Source organism: Triturus cristatus, chromosome 3_2 (genome assembly GCF_964204655.1).
Source record: "Triturus cristatus chromosome 3_2, aTriCri1.1, whole genome shotgun sequence".
Lineage (NCBI taxonomy): Eukaryota > Metazoa > Chordata > Amphibia > Caudata > Salamandridae > Triturus > Triturus cristatus.
The window spans coordinates 582,378,202-582,397,716 of NC_140584.1; the positions used below are offsets into that span (position 1 = coordinate 582,378,202).

Here is a 19,515-nt window from a genome sequence, read left to right on the forward strand (position 1 = left end):
TTTACACATTGCCTCTGTAGTGAGTCTGACTGTTCAGTGCCAAGCTACCCAAGGGTGAGCACGGGTTATACAGCAAGTGTAATCACCTGCCATTGATAGGAGCTGTAGTTCGGCCTGGCTGGGAGGATCCCTTCAGCCAACCAGAGACTGCTGGTTCCAACAGACGCAAAGACAGTAAAATCAAAGATGACAACTTGAAAAATGAACCAAGAAGATACACTGCTTACTTAGCATGAACATCGGAAATCAACTTCAGTAGAAAACTGTGCGCATCTGGAAAACTACAGTCTCAATATGGAAAACAACAAATTGCATTCACTCTACCAGGTGACTTAATGGTTTTAAATACAGCCGTCTGAAAAGAATTACACCTTAAATTATATTTGAACATGGGATTTAACCGAGCCCTTTATAGGCTTAGGGCCCGATTCTGGTGTGGTTTGGAAAGCTTTTCGACCAAATGGGTTTGAGAATGGTTTTCCGACCGAATCGAATCTGGAGAGTCCAACCAACCGAGTACGATGCGTCCAATGCTTCCAGATACGATTTGGTTGGACTCACTTTGAGTTCAATGGGAGCCTTTGTTCCGACCGAATGCATAGGCTACCATTGAAGAAAGGAGTGGCTGGGGAAAATCGGGCACTTTGTGACGGGCACCACCTGGTGCATGCCACACTGTGCATGGCTGGTAAGGGGGGGACCCATGGGTACCCACTAAGGGCCTGATTGGGAAGGCTCTGGGTGCAGGGGGGCCCACTACGGGCCCCCAAAGTCTGATTCTGACTGCCAAATCGAGTCGGACGGCACGATTTGGAAAGGCTGTCCAAATCCAGCATTGTACTCAGTCGTTCGTAAACGTGCCCCGTAGAGACGTACAATTCTGCTCCGTACGGCTTGGTCATTCCAAATGCCGTTGGGTTCAGATTGGGATATTCCTAACGCCTAACTCGCATCGTACTCAGTCGGTCGGAAAGACACGCTCCCGATCCGAGTTGGACGGAGCAAATGCCATTAGAAGTCTTTCCTAACCTCATCGGAATCAGGCCCTTAGTGAGAACAATATTAAATTTGATACTGAAGCGAAGGAAACATCCCTTCTTATCTTGTAAAACGTAAAGTACAATAATGCTATTGAACAATAAAGCTTGTGGGGGTCTTACAATAAACTAGTAAGGTTGGCAAATAAACCTTTAGAGGCAAATAAAGGATGTCACTTTGGCAAATTCTAAAAGTGCAGCCACTACCACTCAACTCAAAGGAATACATATATCAACAAAATAACAAATGTTTCACAACAACGAAACCGTGCCCCGACTCTCACTAATGCATTTATTTAGAAAACAAGAGCATGGTCACACAATTCAGAAAAGAAAACAATGAAAATGCCATGTCTGCCGATGTGCAGCACATTTACACCAGACAGGCACAGTGAAGGCTTGCATGCTCTCTTCATTCGATGGCAATTATATGTCTTGCCCAATCAAATGATTATTTCTTTTTTAAACACTAAATAGTTCATCTAGTGATCTCAGTAATCTTTCTATCGATTCAGTTACTCCTGGCCAATCAGTGCACTCTCTCGATCAACCCTCAGAACTGCGCCTCTCAGTGGTGAGAGAGTGGAAACTGCTTTAATGGATGGCTCAGTACCATGGCCATACAAGCTATGCTGGTGCTCCCCTATCCACAGGGGGCCATCCCTCGGGTTCACTTAGTTAAAAAAAGGCGCCATTCAGTTTTGCCGACAGCAGATATTCATCAATGTAAATATATCTCACGCATAAGTTTTGACACTCTCCCATTATTGGCTGATGTGTAGATTGAAAAGCAATGAGAATTAAAAGAAAGCGGAGAAGGCTGGATCCGCAGCTTAAGTGTAAGCAGAATGTTTCTCAGCACCTCCTGACCAAGATGAGGTTCCCTTCAAGAGGAAAGCTCAAGAGCATAATCCCAGTAGAATGCACGTGGAACAATCCACATATATCTGTCCTACATATTTCTGTGACAGGAAGCCGTTTTAGGTCTGGTAGAATATGATCAGATGGAAGGTTTGCCCTTTGAAGAGAATAGCTAACCGTAATTCAGAATGAATCCATCAAGCAATGATGGCACAAGCCTCAGTAAGAAAAGTGTCACTGCCTCTAAAAGTGGCAGTCGAGGACAAACATGAAAGAGTTAATAATAAAATTCTCTCATTTATACAGAAGAAAGGTGACTTTAAGCTTGCTAATGAGCCTGATAGCGGACAAAACTTCTAGAACAAAATCTTCAAGGAGAAAAGCCTCAGATCACTTTAAACCATGGACTCTACATGCTTGTGAAATAACCACAGTAGACTTTCTGAATTAGGATGACCAGTGCAAAAGGAGATGGCATTTGATGGCCTCGTGGGCAGTCAAAATGATTCCCGTGGCCTATTCCTGTAGGCGTCAATGGCTGCAAAATGTTTTCATCCGGCCTATTCCTGTAAATGCCAGTGGCCGCAATAAGTTTTTACAGGTACCAATCTGCCTTATTTGGCTTCTGAAAACATGACAGCACTTAGCCACTGAAGCGCGATGTGGGATTTTCTTATAACCTACAATATGTTTACTTTCTTTGGCAATAGACTTACATGGTCTGAGGTTAACTCATCAAGAGCCATACACTCCAGTGAGTAATGGAAGGGAATTTGGGAAAACTCTCTTTGGGTAGGAGCTTCCTCCTCTAGGACCAGCAGACGAGTATCCTCCGAAGAAGGTTCAAGATATCCCAGATATGAACCCAGCAATAATTTGACAGTTCACCAAGATTGTCCTTGTTCAGGAATCGCATCATCTAGGGGTTGGATAAAAAGCAACTAAAAAAGTCCTTCTCAAATTGAGCAGCAGGCTAGCCAAGGCCCAAAACCCACAGTTATCCACTTTGCAAAAAACGGGTTAGTTTTGAGTGGAAACATGTGATGTATCCATGTTGCATTTTGGGCTGCTTCCTGTTGCAGGCACTAGGCCTACCCACACAAATGAGGTACCATTTTTATCAGAAGACATGTGGGAGTTTAGAATAGTAGGATATTTGTTATTTCCAATTGGATTTCGCTGCATTCTAAATTTAAGCCAGTTTTTAAGAAAGAAGGCATGTTGAAAAAATACTCTCTAAATCATATTCTAGTATGGGAACCCACAAATTCAGAGATGTAAAAATAACTACTGCTCCTAAACTCCATATCTTGTGCTTATTTCAGAAATCTATAGGTTTCCTTGATACCCATTTTTCACTCTACGTATTTCACCACATGAATTGGTCTACTCTCGGTACACAATGAAAATCCATTGTACGGTGCAGCTCAGCGGTTGGCTCGGAGTACCTTGGGTTCTTGGAGAACCTGCAAACCCTATATAGCCCAACAACCAGAAGGGTCTAGCGGACATAATGCTTTTGTATATCGACTATTGTGACAAAAAGTTACAGATAAAAACGTTGTCACAAATGGTAGTTTTTTCCTACTCATTTTCAGGATTTCTTTATTCCACAGTTCTTTGGGAAAACCTTGATGGATCTACACATATGACCCCTTGCTGAATTCGTAATATTGTCTACTTTTCAGAATTATATAGCCTTTCTGGATCACCCATGAATTTCACACTGGTTTCCACCACAAACTGGAGGTAGGTTGAGAGCACAAAAAATAGGAAGAATGGGCAACCTATTTTTTTTTTATTCAGCTCTGCATGTTCATGAAAGCTGGGAAGATGGTGACTTTAGCAAAGCAAACTGTTCGTGGATGCCATTTTTCAGGGGGGAAAACAGACACTTTTATCTAGAGCCCTTTTTTCCTATTTTAACCTGCTCGTGACGGAACCACTCCGTCATGAGCCACGGGCGCGCTGTGCTCATGACGGAGTGGTTCCGTCACGACTCCGCCCACTCGCGCTAATCGCCCGCACAGGCGGGGAATCAGCGCCGCGTGGGCGGAGCGGCCGCCAACGGCCGCAGCATGACGGAACCACACGGTGCCCGTGGCTCATGACGGAGTGGTTCCGTCATGAGCAGCGATGCGGTTAAAAAAAAAACTCAAAATGTTGATATATTTTGCCCATTTTCACTATCCCCTTTAGGGAAATACAAAAACCCTGGGTACTTTTAGCATCCTTAGGATGTTGAAAAAAGGACAGAAATTTGGCGTGTATACTTATGTGGAAAAAAGTTAGGGAGTCCTAAGCGTAATCTACCTCAAATAGCTAAAAAAAAAAAAGGATTCAGCGGTGGGGGTCAGCAGTTAACAAAGGAGTACAATGTATACACAGTGATGTGTTGTAAACTGTGTTACTTACATTGTAAACAGAGTGGTTCCGTTTAAACATATTCATATGATATTCCACAAACATAAGGATAGTAATCAATGCTTCAGTGTATCACATTAATTTTATTAACCGTGTTAGGCTGCAAACACAACGGCACAGTGAAAACAGAGGTTTGATGTTAATATGGTGATGTTTTATAAGCAGATTGTTCTATTTAAGACCACATGGAAAAACGGAATCCCTCAGTTGCGGCTTTCCTTAGCAACTGTGAATTGGGTACATTCTCAGCATAATCCATTATCTACTGCATCATCATTTGTAGATTTTAACCAAAAAAATCTGCCTCAAAAGGATTAAAGGTTATTAAAAAAATGTATTATATGGTTAACTTACAAAAGTCAACTGGTCACCTCTAGCTGTTGATTTAAAGAGTTGACAATATTGCCAAAATAGTGAGAACATACATATTTGATGGACTATATAAAAAAGTGAATGTCGCACACCTTTATTATTTAGTAATCCATCATAGGTTGTTAAATAAAAAAGAAATATGCTCACCTAATTTTGTAGAAGTGTGCATCCGTTTTGGCGTGCACCCTTAAAAGGAAGCAACAGCCGCATCACGGCGCTCTGTAACATTAATTCAGCTATGTTGCATTGCATCCACACTAATGGGTAGCATGGCCAACAGTCATTGCCAAAACCAATGGGTCTCATAGATGAGACCTACTGGATTTGCCAATGCTTGTTTTTTCAGAGGAAACTGAGCGATGGGACATCTGTATGGCTGTCTTACCTATACAAGTAAAGCAGTTTAAATGGCCAGCTGCGTGTGAAGCAATTAACAGAGTGAACTCTGGAACGAAGGATGCGGGAGGTGCTGCAGCGCACCCATAAAACGAGCAAGAACGTGTAGATGGAGAGTGCAGAATAAAGGAGCCTTTCAACTATTTTCTTCTGGCAGTATCTGTAGTGTTTTCAAAGAGACTCCACATATCCCTCCCCTATGCCTTCTGCGAGGTGATGTTACTGGTCAGCATCCCCACTTTTTCAAAGGTTCCAGCACCAATGCTCAAGGCAGTGTGCTCTCACAGACTGGGTGTGAGGGGAGGCCAGCTGGTGATTCAATAATTACAGTCCTATTTGGCGACCCAGAGTTTGGTACATGAGACGGGGCAGTACCACACAGCTAACTGCCCAAAGAGGCTCCATGGGCTTTTGAAAATCCAACAGGGGTTTGAAGAGACGGGGGTTGAACTGGGATGACAACGAGATCAGGCAATCACTAGCAAAAGGGCCCACAGAATAACAAGCATTTGTAATGCAATTGGCCTCGCCATTGGGACCTCATATGTATTTGCCTTTGCAGCAGATTATTGTGGGTACAGTAACATTTACTGTTCTAATGTGCACGAAGCTGAGAAAGCGTGCAGTAACACAGGCAGTCATTAGGTGTCTCTTGGGGCCCCTTTTGGCACTGCACCCTTTTTTGGTCTCGCCTAGGCAGCACGCATGCACTACTCTAGGAGGGCCTTTAGCCATCGGTCTGCTCCTTTTCAAGCACACTCCTGCTTGTGCTGGCTTCCACCTTGGGGGAGCGAGCAGCGGCGCGCGTGGTAATTGAAAACATATGGCTCTTGCGCCGCCGCTGCTGCTCGCTCCCGCAAGGCGGATGACAGCACAAGCATGAGTGTATTTTCCTGCTCTTTCGCGGCTGTGGGACCGTGCCACGCTCCCTCACGCTTGTTCATTATTTTCATGTGCCGCCAAGAACTTCTTTCGAGAGTCCACTTTTCATTATTTTTTTCACCTCCCACGGGTTTCTGACATCCGTTTCTGTCTCTTCCCAGCTGTTCTCCATGCATACCTCCTCACTTTCACCCTCCTTCAAGCTCCCCCCTCCTTCACAGCAGCGTGCTCAGTCTGTTAGGAAAGGATTCCTCGGGCGCCGCCTCCACCCCTCAGTGATTTGCCTTTCTGCCAACAAGCGGCTTATGTGTTAAACCGAAGTACACCTCTTAAGTGCCGGGGTGCGCATGTCTCCCAAGCAGTGTGTGCTTCTAGTCTGCACTCTGATTCTCGGAGCAGGAACAGCACCAAAAATGTCACCATAGCTCATCTCCCTGGGAACTCCTTTCCCAGCCTTGCCAAGCCCAGCGCACAATCTTGGTTAAAGTTAATGTCCTTTAAACGGCGCAGATGTTAGGCTTATTCCAGCAGTGTGCTGCATTGACGTGTAATGCTGAAACATTACTGCCTTTAAAGTGTACTACGAATAAACAACTCGCTTTGTGCCTTTCTTTAACATCTTTGTAAAGCAAAAGCCCGAAGCGCTTCAGACTTTTGCAAACTGCCCCAGGGTACCCAGTTTGGTCAGGTGGGAAGCCAGGATTGCACCGCGGGTGTTCCCGTTCCCATTCCAGGGTGGGCAAACTAACCCCAAGCTCACACCTCTTCAAGGATATTTCAAGATGCCATGTGATATGCGGTGTCAAAACTAGGTGTCTCAGACACCCCCCAGTCCTGGAGGTCACAGAATAGACCTGTGCCAAGGGCATGTATACCTGAAAGGCCAAGACAAGCTACCTCAACACCACCAACTCTCACGACATGAGCATCTAGACCAATTAGCTCGCATTGGATTTAGTTGGAAATCAAAAGAATTGAAAGCTAATGATTTGAAAATGCTCAATTACATTTAAAATGTCACTGAAATCTATAATTTGTTTGCGTTTTTTAAACTTCCCTGTTCCTAAATCTAATCTTAACACATGTAATGAGTCTAACCTTGACTTCAAACAAAACACATTTGAAACCTAAACCTAACTCTCCCCTATGTTTCCCTTTTGCCTTCCTTCTCATCAATTTTTCAAAACACTTGGTGCAAATTTCATATAAGTGGAACAAAGTGATTGCTGCCCAGCACATTTTGCTGATGTTCTTCTAAGGCTTTCTAAAAACAAAACAAGGATTGGCAAAGACAATTGTCTCGCCTTTTGTCTATGTAGACCTATTGTCTTTGCCAATACTTTTTGCATATGTAGTGCAGCTTTGAAAACAAAAGCTAAAAGCGTAATTTTACCCTCACAGCTATAATGACATATATACATGCGTGCATCACAACTCATGCGCATACCTACGAAATGAGAGATCCTCCATTTTGTTTATTTTTTATATTTACTAATCCATTATGGTAGGCACCGATCTTGGAACGATGAATAAAAATAAAACAGGCCTTTTTAAAAATGCATTGTGTAAAAGGAGCAACCCGGCAGCAAACTGCAGTTGGCAGGCCCTCTAAAAAATAATAATTAAATCAATCAATCAATCAATCATGGTATTTGTAAAGCGCACTACATACCCGCGAGGGTCTCAAGGCGGAAGGGGGGAAGCTTTTACTGGTCGAAGAGCCAGGTCTTGAGAAGTCTTCTGAAGGTCAGAAGGTCTTCGGTCTGCCACAGGCAGATGGGGAGGGTGTTCCATGTCTTGGCGGTGAGGTGGGAGAATGATCTGCTGCCGGCGGTCACTCTTCGGAAGCGGGGGACGGTGGCGAGGGCGGGGTCTGCAGAGCGGAGCTGGCGGGTGGGGGTGTAGAGGCTGGGTCGGCTGTTGAGGTACGTTGGTCTGGTGTTGTTGAGTGCCTTGTGTGCATGGGTGAGGAGTTTGAAGGTTATCCTCTAGTTGACAGGGAGCCAGTGTAGGTCTCTCAGGTGGGGTGTGATGTGGCTGAGGCGAGGGATGTCGAGGATCAGGCGTGCGGAGGCGTTCTGGATGCGTTGGAGCCGATTCAGAAGTTTGGCCGGGGCTCCTGCGTAGAGTGTGTTTCCGTAGTCCAGTCTACTGCTGACGAGGGCCTGGGTGACCGTCCTTCTTGTTTCGGTGGGGAGCCACTTGAAGTTCCTGCGAAGCATGCAGAGGGTGTTGACGCAGGAGGAGGAGACGGCATTGACCTGCTTCGTCATGGAGAGGATAGAGTCGAGGATGAACCCCAGGTTGCGTGCGTGGTCGGTGGATGTTGGGGGTGTTCCTAGTGCAGTCAGCCACCAGGAGTCATCCCAGGCCGAGGAGGTGGATCCGAGGATGAGGACCTCCGTCTTGTGAGGACGAGGACCAAGTTCAGCTTCAGTCAGCTGTTCCTCATCCAGTCAGCGACGGCCTTCATTCCTTCGTGGAGGTTGGTTTTGGAGGTGTGGGGGTCCTTGGTGAGGGAGAGGATCAGCTGGGTGTCGTCGGCGAACAAAACAAGAATTGGCATAAGGCAATAGGTCTTGCTTTTGGGACATTATAAGTATTTAGTAATGTAGCACAATATCCTTGGTGCAACAACAGCAACCGTTGCATGGCTAAACACTTATACGGTCCCAAAGGCGAGACCTATTGGCTATGCTTGTTTACCAATATAGCAGTGCAAGCGAAGACATGGTAGAGGATGCAAGGAACATCAAAGAATACATTTGTGTGTTTGTTTTTTCAAATATATTTTTTTAATGGAATGTAATCAGACATTGCAACCGCTACCACGTTTTTCTGATCTCCAGACGGAAAGGGAGATTAAATGAGGCCACTGTAGTGCAAATGAGCGTAAATTAAACAAACGAAAAAACAAGCAAAAGGAGCAGAGGCCTATTGGAGGGCGTGGGCCTGCGAGCAATGTTGTGGGAGCGGAGGCACGGGGAGCTTAAGGGATGGCAAAAAGCTTGGGAGCAGTTCTGTGGGAGGCATGAGCGGGAGGCTCAGGGAGATTAAGAGATGACAAGCAGACCGAAGATTCATGCATAAGTGAACAGAACACTTAGCAAGCAGAGGCAGGCCACCCAAACAAAAGAAGAGGGCTCTCAAAGTATAACTAACAAATAGAGTAAGAACACATTCAACAGGGGCAGTCCTCATGGGAGGATTCAAAATTCCAAAAGGAGGGAGTACTAAGTAATTGTGGCTGGAAGGATCAGAAGCAGCGGTGGCCGTGTAGATCAGGTTCCAGAACCCTCCAGAATCTACAAGTGCCATACAACAGTGTGTGCAGACAGCAGGGAGAGCACCCAATGATTGTACAAAAAGGGGAAAACTTCTAAGACACTCCTTACAAAAGGAAAGCCACGATGTCTACATAAAGAGATTCCACTTTAATCTACTGTTAAAATCTTCTTTCATCTCCTGCGTCTGCTACAGTACATCTGCAAACAAAAAGGATAAAGCACAGTCCTTTATGTGCATGGAAAAAGCCAGCAGTGGAAGCAGCTGACTGCCAACACACCATTCTAAACAGTTTTTCTAACAGCAAAGACTTCTCCTAAGAACGCCTGCTACACCACCAACATGTCTGCAGTTTAATTCTTCACCCACCAAAGAGTTCCAACAGCTTCTATGTACAAATAACCACCCTCACAAGCACTTGGGCATTTCTATGCATTTATGTTCTCATCTGCCACTTCATTTAATCTCTCAGTACTGCCTGATTATGCAATACTAATGCAAAACATTTTACTGTAACCAATAGACCAAGCAAGAATACCTGTTATTTGCCAAGAACAGCGACGAGAAACAAACAGTAAAAAAGCTTGGCTAAATAAAATGAACCATGAAATGAAATTAACCTTGACAGTTGGGAACCCCAACTTTCACCAAAATACCAAGTCACTTGGATTTACCCTGGATACCAGTCTCAACTTCAAAGAGCGCGCTTCCACAAAAACAAAGACGACCTTGTACCAGCTCTCTCTTCCAAAGAAATTGAAATTGTTTCTTCCAGAAAACGACTTCACACAACTGCTGTCAGTCCGTTGTACTCTCGCACTTGCATATAGCCTCCAAGACTTCACACTGGCACTCCTTAGGAACATCATACATGCAGCATTTCTCACCCAAGGCCTGAAGAAATAAGATCACATCCTCTCACCCTGATGGAACTCCACATGCTCCATTTGCCAGCACACATCTCGAAAACCAACTAAATCATTTACAAAGCCATCACGACCAGCACCCCCACATAGCTTGCAGACAAATTCACCATCTCTGGTGGATCCCTGCACGCATGCACCCATCATAGTACAGACTAAGAAGAATAAGAAAGAAAAAACAGGAAGCAGACCTTTTCTATGTAAGCCCCAAGGATCTGAATCATCCCGTATCCATCAGGACCACCCAAAATCTTCTCCAAATTAGGAAAGAGTTGAAGACGCACTTCTTTAAAGAACACTACATCAGAATGCATTAACCATCTAGTAACAAGCTGCTTTTCCTATCACTTGTTGGCAGGAGTCTTCGGCACAGTTCAGATCTCTGCTGCCTTTTGGTTAGGCAAAAACTATAGAACCGGGTTCTCCAAAGTCAGTCCTGGAGGGCCAGATCCATGCCAGATTTTTAGGATACCCCCATTTAGATAAATGTATTTATCTTAAAAATCGGGCATGGATCCGGCCGTCCAGGATCGACTTTGGAGAACCCCGCTATAGAAATATAGCATAGGTATTTACAATGTAGCTTCAGTTTTCAAGTAACGGACCCATTAACTTTACCTCTAATAATATATTGTGGTTTACACCACTGGTTTAAAAAAACTTGTAGCCAAGAACAAACTTGCAAAGAAAATTAAACAAGAAAACTCACACAAGAAACAGCCTTTGCTATTACCACGTCGTGCCAGCCAAGATACAACTTAACTGAGCCTGCATGCAGCATAGCATGCCTCATTAAGACAGGTCTCTGTGATGTATGGCTCAATGCCCAGCAGGCATGTGATATTGGGTCCAGGAAACTGGTACACGAAAATCCTGATCCTACCTGGAAATGGAGGATGATGGTCCAGATGAGCCCCAGGGTAAGCTTTGGGTTTCCATCTGTGATGTCATCGTTTCGGATGTTCACCAATTTCACCTGAAACGAAGAAGCAATAGATGTCTGAGGCAGGTGCATCACCCAATTAGTCCTTACCCAGATGCCTCAACTTGGTGCATTTGCCAGTCAATAGAATGTTCATTTAATGAAACTGCACCACCACATGGCGCTCTGAGGATGCACCAAATGCATGCTGGTGTCCAAATAAACACAATCAAACTCTTCATACTGCTGCTTCTCCAAACGTTTACTTGACAGATCTACTGAATACTTGTACCATATCTTGCTCTGCAGTTTCTCCAAATTGGCACATCATAGCTCCTCCACTCATAAGCTGACACCACCACTCTCTGCATTCTCTCCATTACTTCCTACTCTAGCTGCTCCACCAGTTTACACAGACTCCTCCGCCATCTGTCTATACATCCACTCTTACTGCAGCTGTCTCATGAGTCCAGCTTTGCTGTCTCAGCGTTTGAAGGGACTCACCTGCCGCTGCTTCAAGAAGTCTAGAGCGATCTGGACATTCTGCAGCCTGTGAAACCGCATCCGACCCTTCTCTCGTGGCTGGAAGAAACAAGGTACGGTGTATGAGTAAGGGCGATTCTGGGTGCAAGCAAGGGTTAGGGGGTGAGTGTTGAGTGAGGACTCTGCACACAGTACAGCCGTGACACTAGATGGGATACTTATGATTGGACAAAGATATCCAAGCACTATTTCAAGTCGCGTCACTGCTCAACTTCCAGGACAACTCGAAACTGTTCACTAGACTGGCTGTAAAAATAACCCACAAGACAGACCTCAATCCTCAATGTTTGGATAAAACTGCACTACAAGGTCTCAGAAGAGGCAATCAGGCCTCCAAATCAGACATGTGGGTGTCCCTCAAGAACAAGAGGTGAGATATTGAAAGGCACACACACATTTCTTTCTGCTTCAGGACATTACCTGGCCTAGATTTCAAACATACTTTATCTTTGCAATACAAGATGTCAAGACAACCTCAAGATTATATCACACAGGCCAGATCCCAGACAAACCGGAAAAGCGATTTCACCTTACTCTGTATCCCAGGCTCATAAGAAAAGGAAACCCTCAAACGTGCTGACATTAGCCATGTTAGAGTCTTCAACAACAAAGAGGCCACCTTCAGGAAATCTAGAGTCCAGACTCAGTGACAGTTCAGACAAAACCCACAGAGCAGTCCGTGAAAGACAGAATTATTTCTGACCTTAAAAGAAAGCAGCTAAGTATCAATCATGTTGAGAAGGAAACATACTTAAGAACTCCTGCAATAAGCCTAACATTTTCTCAGGAGTCATATATAGTTTACTCAAGGGCCATCCGTAGCTTCCACAGAACAGAGCTCCTCCACGCTACACTGAAGCCTCCACAGGTCACGGCTCGCTGCTACCTAGAATGTGTCATCAGCAGAATGTAGCTCACTCCATGTTATGATGCACAGAGACTAACAAACATGACTCGCTTTAGGTGGGACTGCAGAGAAGCCACAAACCATAGCCCACTACTAGCTAGACTACACCACCTCCAGAGAACATGGCTTGCTCCAATGTAACCTTGAGACCCTTCAAAGAATGTGGCTTGTTATAGACTACAGTGCATACCCACCAAAGAATAAGCTACACTCAAGAATAGCCTCAAAAGACCAATGATATTCCTAACCTACACCACAGAATAGTTGCAGAACAAAGCTCAATTCAGGCTAGACAGCAGAGCGGGCACAGAATAAGAACTGCCCAACAGTAGATTGCACAGACTCTAAAGAACAAGGCTGGCTTGAGGCTACATTGCTCACCCTCCAAAAATATGGCTTGTTGCACGCCAGGCTTCATAGCCTGCACAGAACAGGACCTGTTCCAGGCTACACCACGCAGTCTCCATACAGCATGGGTCACTTTAGCCTAGACTGCAAACACTCAAGGGACTATAGCTTGCTTCTGCTTAGATTGGACTCACTCCACCACCTCTGCTGAGTACTGCCTATATTGCAACAGTCACAGACGATTAGTCACAGCAGGTTAGACTGCAAATCTTCCGAAGTCGTGGCTCACTCCAGACTACACTGAACAACCTTAAACAAGATTTGCTCCAGGCCATACTGCAAACCCTCCAAAGAACATTGCCAGCTACAGGCGAGACTGTGCTGCACCTACGGAACGTGGCTCTCTTCAAGCTAGACTGCAAAGCCTTCATAGAACATGGAGTGTCACAGTTTAGAATGAGGGCGAGACTGCATAGCCTGAGAGGAATAAGCCATGCTCCAGACTCAACTGTACAGCTCCCAAAAGAAAACGACTCCCACCAGCCTTGACTGCTCAGTCTAAAAAACTGTCTAGCCTGTAAAGCCTATGAACATGGCTGCTTACAGTCTCCGCTGCAGTATTTACAGTCTACGGTTCCCTACCTGCTAGACCATAAAAAGTCAATAAGGCATACGGTTCAGTCCTGCACTATACTGTCTAACCTTGAAGAGGCCGTGCATCAGAACAGACTGAACAGTCAGTAAACATGACCTGTTCTAGACCAGAATGCATACAACCCCTCTCCAAAAATGCCTTGTTACAAGAGCAAATGCCACCCCCAGAGAACATGGCTTGTTTCAGACTCTAATGCACTCTCCACAATGCCTGGCGCGCTCCAGGCTAGACTTCACTGCCTCCAGAGAGCATGGCTCACTGCAGGCTGAACTACACTGCACCAAAAGAGCAGGGCGTGGCACAGACTCAACTGCACCACATCAGCTGTAACACTGATTTTCCAATGTGGGCCCTTCAGCTAGATTAACATTATTCACAAGGACTTACCTAGACAGAATTTCAGCTATTATCCAAAGTTAGGATTTACACAGGTGTAATATGATCTCAGCTTAAACTAGCTTTCACACAAACTCTAGCAAAATCTTAGCTTAAGGAAGACTTCAGAGAGGCTCATCAATGTCTCACCTTTGACTCCAGAAGGAGCATAACTATATCTCTAGCTTGGGCTAGGCTTCAGACAACTTCCAGAATTGGCCCACTTACGTGCAGAGTTTACAGAAACACAAGCAATATTTCATTTTAGGGTGACTTTTAAAAAGACTTCGACAATATTGCTAATAAGACTAGCCTCCAGGCCGGCTTGTTCAATACATCAGCTTAGTTAAACTTTCATCAGTCCTCAGTCTCTCTGAGACAGCCTTAGGTTGGACTCTTACTATCTTGTCACAAGTTCTGTACTGTTTGAAAATGCCAGGATAAGTCTAACTTCAGGCAAGTCTCCAGCTCTGTGAAACTTAAGTAGAGAGATAAACTCTTCCCCAAGAATCTGTATGACACTGAATATCATAGATGCATTTACACAATGCATGGCGTTTATGGCCCTGGCTTCTAGTGACCTCCATTAAGGCCCAGGCTTGAGAGAAAAACATACCTGCCCTCTTCATACAGGTAGCCAGTCCGAAGTGTGGTTAGCATTCGTAAGCTTCTAGATCTAGCAAGCTTCACCAACACACAAGCCTTCCATCCTCATGCAGTGATTTGTTAGCAAACACCCTAATAACTCCTGGGAAAGCCCTGCTCAAATAATGAACTCTCAATAATTGTTAGGTGACCAACCTGAGAGGACAGCAACGTGCACCCAGATGTCTGCAGATCCCACCCGAGCAGGGCTCCTGCTCACCTTAGGTGGAAGCACACAGATTCCGGTTTTCACTAGGTGCAAGCACACACATTTTTCCTCTTCTAAGCTGTGAGTCCAAGGATCTCTACTCTCCTCAAGTACGAGAGCACAAATACCAACTCTGCGTAGTTGTGAGCACACACATTTCTTCCCTCCACAGACCGATCTAGCTGAATAGTTTCCTGTCCTCGCTCTTACGTGCCCACCCCCCAAAAGCAGTGTGTTTCCATGCCAGGCAAGTGGTCTCTCTATTACACTGCAAGGCTCCAACATTGTGAGGCTTGGTCAGATAATCCAGGAAACTGATGAGTCTTAAGGTGAATGATGAATGGGTTTTTAAGTTAAGACTGCATTTGAAGCAGCATCCTAGAGCAAATTCGTGTTCGTAACGTGAGCACATGGCTCGCTGGGTGACTGCCTCCGTCGGTGAATGACTGCCTATGTCGGCACATGCCTGCATGGGTTTGCCTCTGTCGGCACTTGCCTGCTGGAGCCAGAAGGCCAGCCAAAGGCCTGGATTACCAACAGCCTCACAATGCAGTACTAAGAACCCAACCTACAACAATGTCATCATCCTCTTCTTCAGGTTCGTCGCAGATGATTGGGTGCGAGGACGGCACTCGGCTCAGGGGTGCAATCTTCAGAAGGCAGGGCTGCTTATGCCAAAAAAGGTAACAACAGTGCAAGCACAAATACAATTGAGAGTTACACCCAATGTCTGTAAGGTGGTAACAGCAGCAGGGAGAGCAGACCACAGAGAGAAAAGGCAGAGTGCAGAGCAGAGGGAGGAAAGACTGCTAGCAGAGAGAAGGGGAGACTGCAAAGGCAGACAAGAGTGACTGCAAGGAGAAATGTGTGAAAATACCAGGAGAGAGCTATGAGGCTGGCAGGAGGTGGAGGTACAACTGCCAGGACTGGGGAATAAGACTGCCAGGGAAGAGGGGAGACTACAGGAAGAGAAGAGCAAAACTAAAGAGAAGTTAGACCTCTAATGCAGGGGTGTGGCATCCTATCGCCTGACCCAGTACCACAGTATGGATCCGTGACGGAGAATATCTTCCACTAATGCAAAGATATGTATCCATATGTTTAAGTTGTTCACACGTGTATATGCGATTCATTGATGCAAAGCCTTTACTTTTGGGGTGAGTGCACTAATGAAAAGCAGCGAGAGGTGAGCTTAGCCTGCATCACTGAAAGTGGTTCCAGTACACAAACACACATTTAACAATTTCACTGATTTATAATTCTCCCAGAATTATACTTGAATATATGCAAATACATGCATGAACGCAAGTCTGGTGTTTACCCAATTTCAAAATAAAACGCACACAAAAAGTTGCAACTTGAAAAACAAGTTTTGCCAAACTGTTGTGCAACCTCAAATACCATTTCTCTAAGGCATCATTAACGAAAAAGTGTTTGAGGCATGATAATATTTAAAATAAAAAAGATGAATAATGGAAACTCTATGAGGAACCATCATGGGCATCATTATGAGCAAAATGAAAATAACCGAGGAGCCCACATCCTAAAGAAAGTTACAAAGGTGCACCTGCAGGAACGACCGCGACCGTAAGGATTTCACACGTTTACAAATATAGACCTGGAACTCCTAGTAAACGTTTGTGAATTCCATGTTTGCATGGTAAATGTACACACACATGTATCTGGATTTTGATCACAATAATAACCCCAAACATGGGAAGGAGCGCACAAGGTGGATGAGAGTGATGCCTCTAGGTACACCTGCATTACGGTCATCTGTAGACCAACATTTCTTTGTGTGATGGATCGAGAATGGCAACTGGCCAAAGGGAAATGAGGCCAACCAACTCCAGCATCGGTCCCTACACTGAGCCCTGGAAGTGGGATAAAGCTAGGATACAGAGCATCCACTCTGAGGATGGAAACCAGGCTGATGATTGGTTTTGTAAACTTTGAAGGTTCACTTTAACAGATTAACAGCAGCTGCTTCCCAGCTGCTGAATATAAGCAGGAGCAGCACTCCAGCATTCCAAGGGGTCCATCGCCCCACACCAGCATCGACACGCAACAGCGCTGCCTCAACATGCAGAGGTGGGCTACTCAGGTCATCAAAAGAAGCGCTAACCCGGAAGTTTTACCAGCATGACCCTTTGCTGACGTTACTGCGTGGACAATCCAGGACTGCTCAATCACTGGTCCACAGCAGCAGAAGTCCATCTCTGCCCCTCAGAGAGTGGAGGAGGGCTGCTCAAATCAACCAACAGGTGCAGATGAGCTTAATGGTGACTTTCCTCTGGGAGCGCATTGAATCTCAGTGACCACGCTTGCTTGTTGCACCTTTGTGGCACAGCCCCCCACTCCCTCTCGCAAGCCTTGTCCTTCTGTGGTGGCCACAAGCCTCTGTGTAACACTGAGTATAGTCCAGACCCCCTTCAGATTGTCCTGGATGCCGGACGAATGTGCCCCGGTCACGTTTTGAGATCCCCTGATATTGGGTGACTGTGCCCAGGTGGCTTACTTTCTACCTGGAGCCAAACCTGTGAGGCTTTTCAGGACCAAGACTGGTCCCTCGCTGGAGGTGACACCGTTAACAAGGTTCTACTGCACCTTGGGTAATGAAGCATCCAACATTTTATGTATTGTGAAAATCTAACTCCAAACAAGGAAACTAAGGAGGTCTCCCGGGCAAAAAACTCTGGATAGTGAAACTTAGTGTTAAGGTGCTAGAATTGCATAGAATCTCCCCACATACTGGCTTCATTGCGCTGTGATTTGCTCGAGATTTTCCTAATCATCAATTAGTGGTGCCTGAACAGCATATTAAAAACTTTTGGTGGGAGGGTTGTGATACTCGTTGGCAGGACAGAGGGGGTGTGAGAGAAAATAGGTTTGATTTAGAAGTTATTAAAATCTTGCTCTTTTAGCAATAACTCGTGCTGGACATTTGGGCTCTATGGTGACGCTAATTTCCTTGCGAAGCTATATCGAGTCACAACCTTCACGCCACCACCTTTGAGCCGGACTTGACTGCTCAATCACGTTCGAAGAGAGGCCTAAAGAGGTTTGTAGGTCACTTTCCTTCCCAGACCAAGTGCCCAGCCTCTTGGTCCATGGGAAGCACCTGTGGTCTCACGTTTGATATTTCTGGGTGGAGTCAAGACACTGACGTTGGGAAAAGCCCTGCAAAATATCTTCAGAGCAGAGCGCCCTTCTATCTCACATTGCTGGGGATTTCACACTCTTTTATTCCAGGGTATAACAAATATTTCCACTGGTTTCAAAAGATTGCGAGATGCTCGCACTGCTGCTCAAGGACTTAATATCACAAGCCAAGGCAAGTCCGCAAAGGGCGCGTGAGGAAGTGAGTCACCTCGTTAAAGTGAACAGGCCACACTAATGCCGCACAGCCGAGGTGCACAGAGCACGCTCCCGTCATAGAGGAGACCCACACCACAGGGCAGCATGGGGAAGACAGCAGGGGACATGCAGAACGCAGAAAGATGAGGAAAGCCACACCCAGACTGCCGAGAAACGAGGGAGGCCAAAAGAAGGAAATTAATTTACAGGAGCTAAAGGTCCAAGACAATGGAGAAGATAGGAAGGCGACAGAGTAGAGCACATGGAAGACTGAAGAGAGGATGGAAAATGAAGAAAGAGGAGAGACGATCATCGAAGTGCAAACGTTCAAAAGAAACCGGCCTTTCTACTTCACGTAGACCTATGGTGGTTAATGTCGTCACACATTCTACATTCGATTACAGCATTCTGGGGCCCCACCTCCTCCTCGCGTAATTATTATTATTTTAAATAGGTTGACAGGTCTGCTTCAGCTTGATGACAGAGTGATTACATGTGCTGCTTTTATTTGTTCTTAATATTATGTTTTTACGTGCCATCCCTCACTCTTAATGCACAAAACCAAAGACATTTGAAAAGGGTACTGTGTTTTATTGATTTTAAGTAATTGCTTCATTTAACGCAGTTTTAAATGTGCAATCTAAATTAACCCGCCGCTTTTTTTTTAAGTGGTATTTACTTTGGACGAGTTTTAAGCTCCGTTATTCCTGTGGTTTCCAAAGAGATGCATGTGATTTGAAATAATGAAAATGGCACTGGCGTCTCTATCGCCCGCTCATCTTTTGAAGTGGTGCACATTTTGAAAAACTAGGCTCTTCGACCAAATGGTAGGCGCTGTCCTTTCCACTTTTGCCTCTCTTTGTTTCTATAGCGCCTAGAGACATTTGTGTGTGCGTTCTATGCTTTGTAAATGTCCACAATGATGGAAAGAGGGAAGAGAAAGGTTGTTTCAGGGAGGATGGAAGGTGCGTGGGGCAGTGAGTAAGTAAACAGGAAGAAGAGAAGGAGGATGGAGACCACGTGGAAAGGTGACAAAAGCCTGCAAGGAGCGCAGGAATGTCACAGTAAGGACCAGGAGGATCGCTGGGCGTAGAAGAGCGGGATCAGAGAAGAGAGTAAACGACAAAAATGGAAGGGGTAAAGCATGCAGAGGAGAGAAGTTAAGGTGCGTAGGGGTGCCATTTGGAAATGAGATTGTACAATCTGGGGAGATAAAAAGAAAATGCAACACTTTGAAGAAAGGAAACTGCAGAGAGAGCCAAAAAAGACTGCAAGAAGAGGGTGAGAAGTTGAACAAAGTTTACGACGGGTGAGATTTAAGCATTCCACACAAAAAAAAGAGACTATGCAAGTTAAAACAGCGCTTAATTTGTAA

The 19,515-nt window shown here is 45.3% G+C and overlaps 1 protein-coding gene across 5 annotated transcripts in view; it reads right to left on the bottom strand.

Moving 5' to 3' along the window:
* MACF1 (microtubule actin crosslinking factor 1) overlaps positions 1-19,515 on the bottom strand; it is a 1,146,281-nt gene that overhangs the window by 859,001 nt on the left and 267,765 nt on the right. For 4 of the 5 annotated variants that reach the window (XM_085648361.1, XM_085648360.1, XM_085648359.1 and 1 more), the window contains exons 4-5: positions 11,607-11,684; positions 11,064-11,156 (exon numbers count right to left, since the gene is read on the bottom strand). In XM_085648361.1, the coding sequence (XP_085504487.1) occupies positions 11,064-11,156; positions 11,607-11,684 (171 nt within the window). Of the gene's footprint in view, positions 1-11,063; positions 11,157-11,606; positions 11,685-15,358; positions 15,449-19,515 lie in introns of all 5 variants that reach the window. The other variant, XM_085648363.1, reaches the window with a different exon arrangement.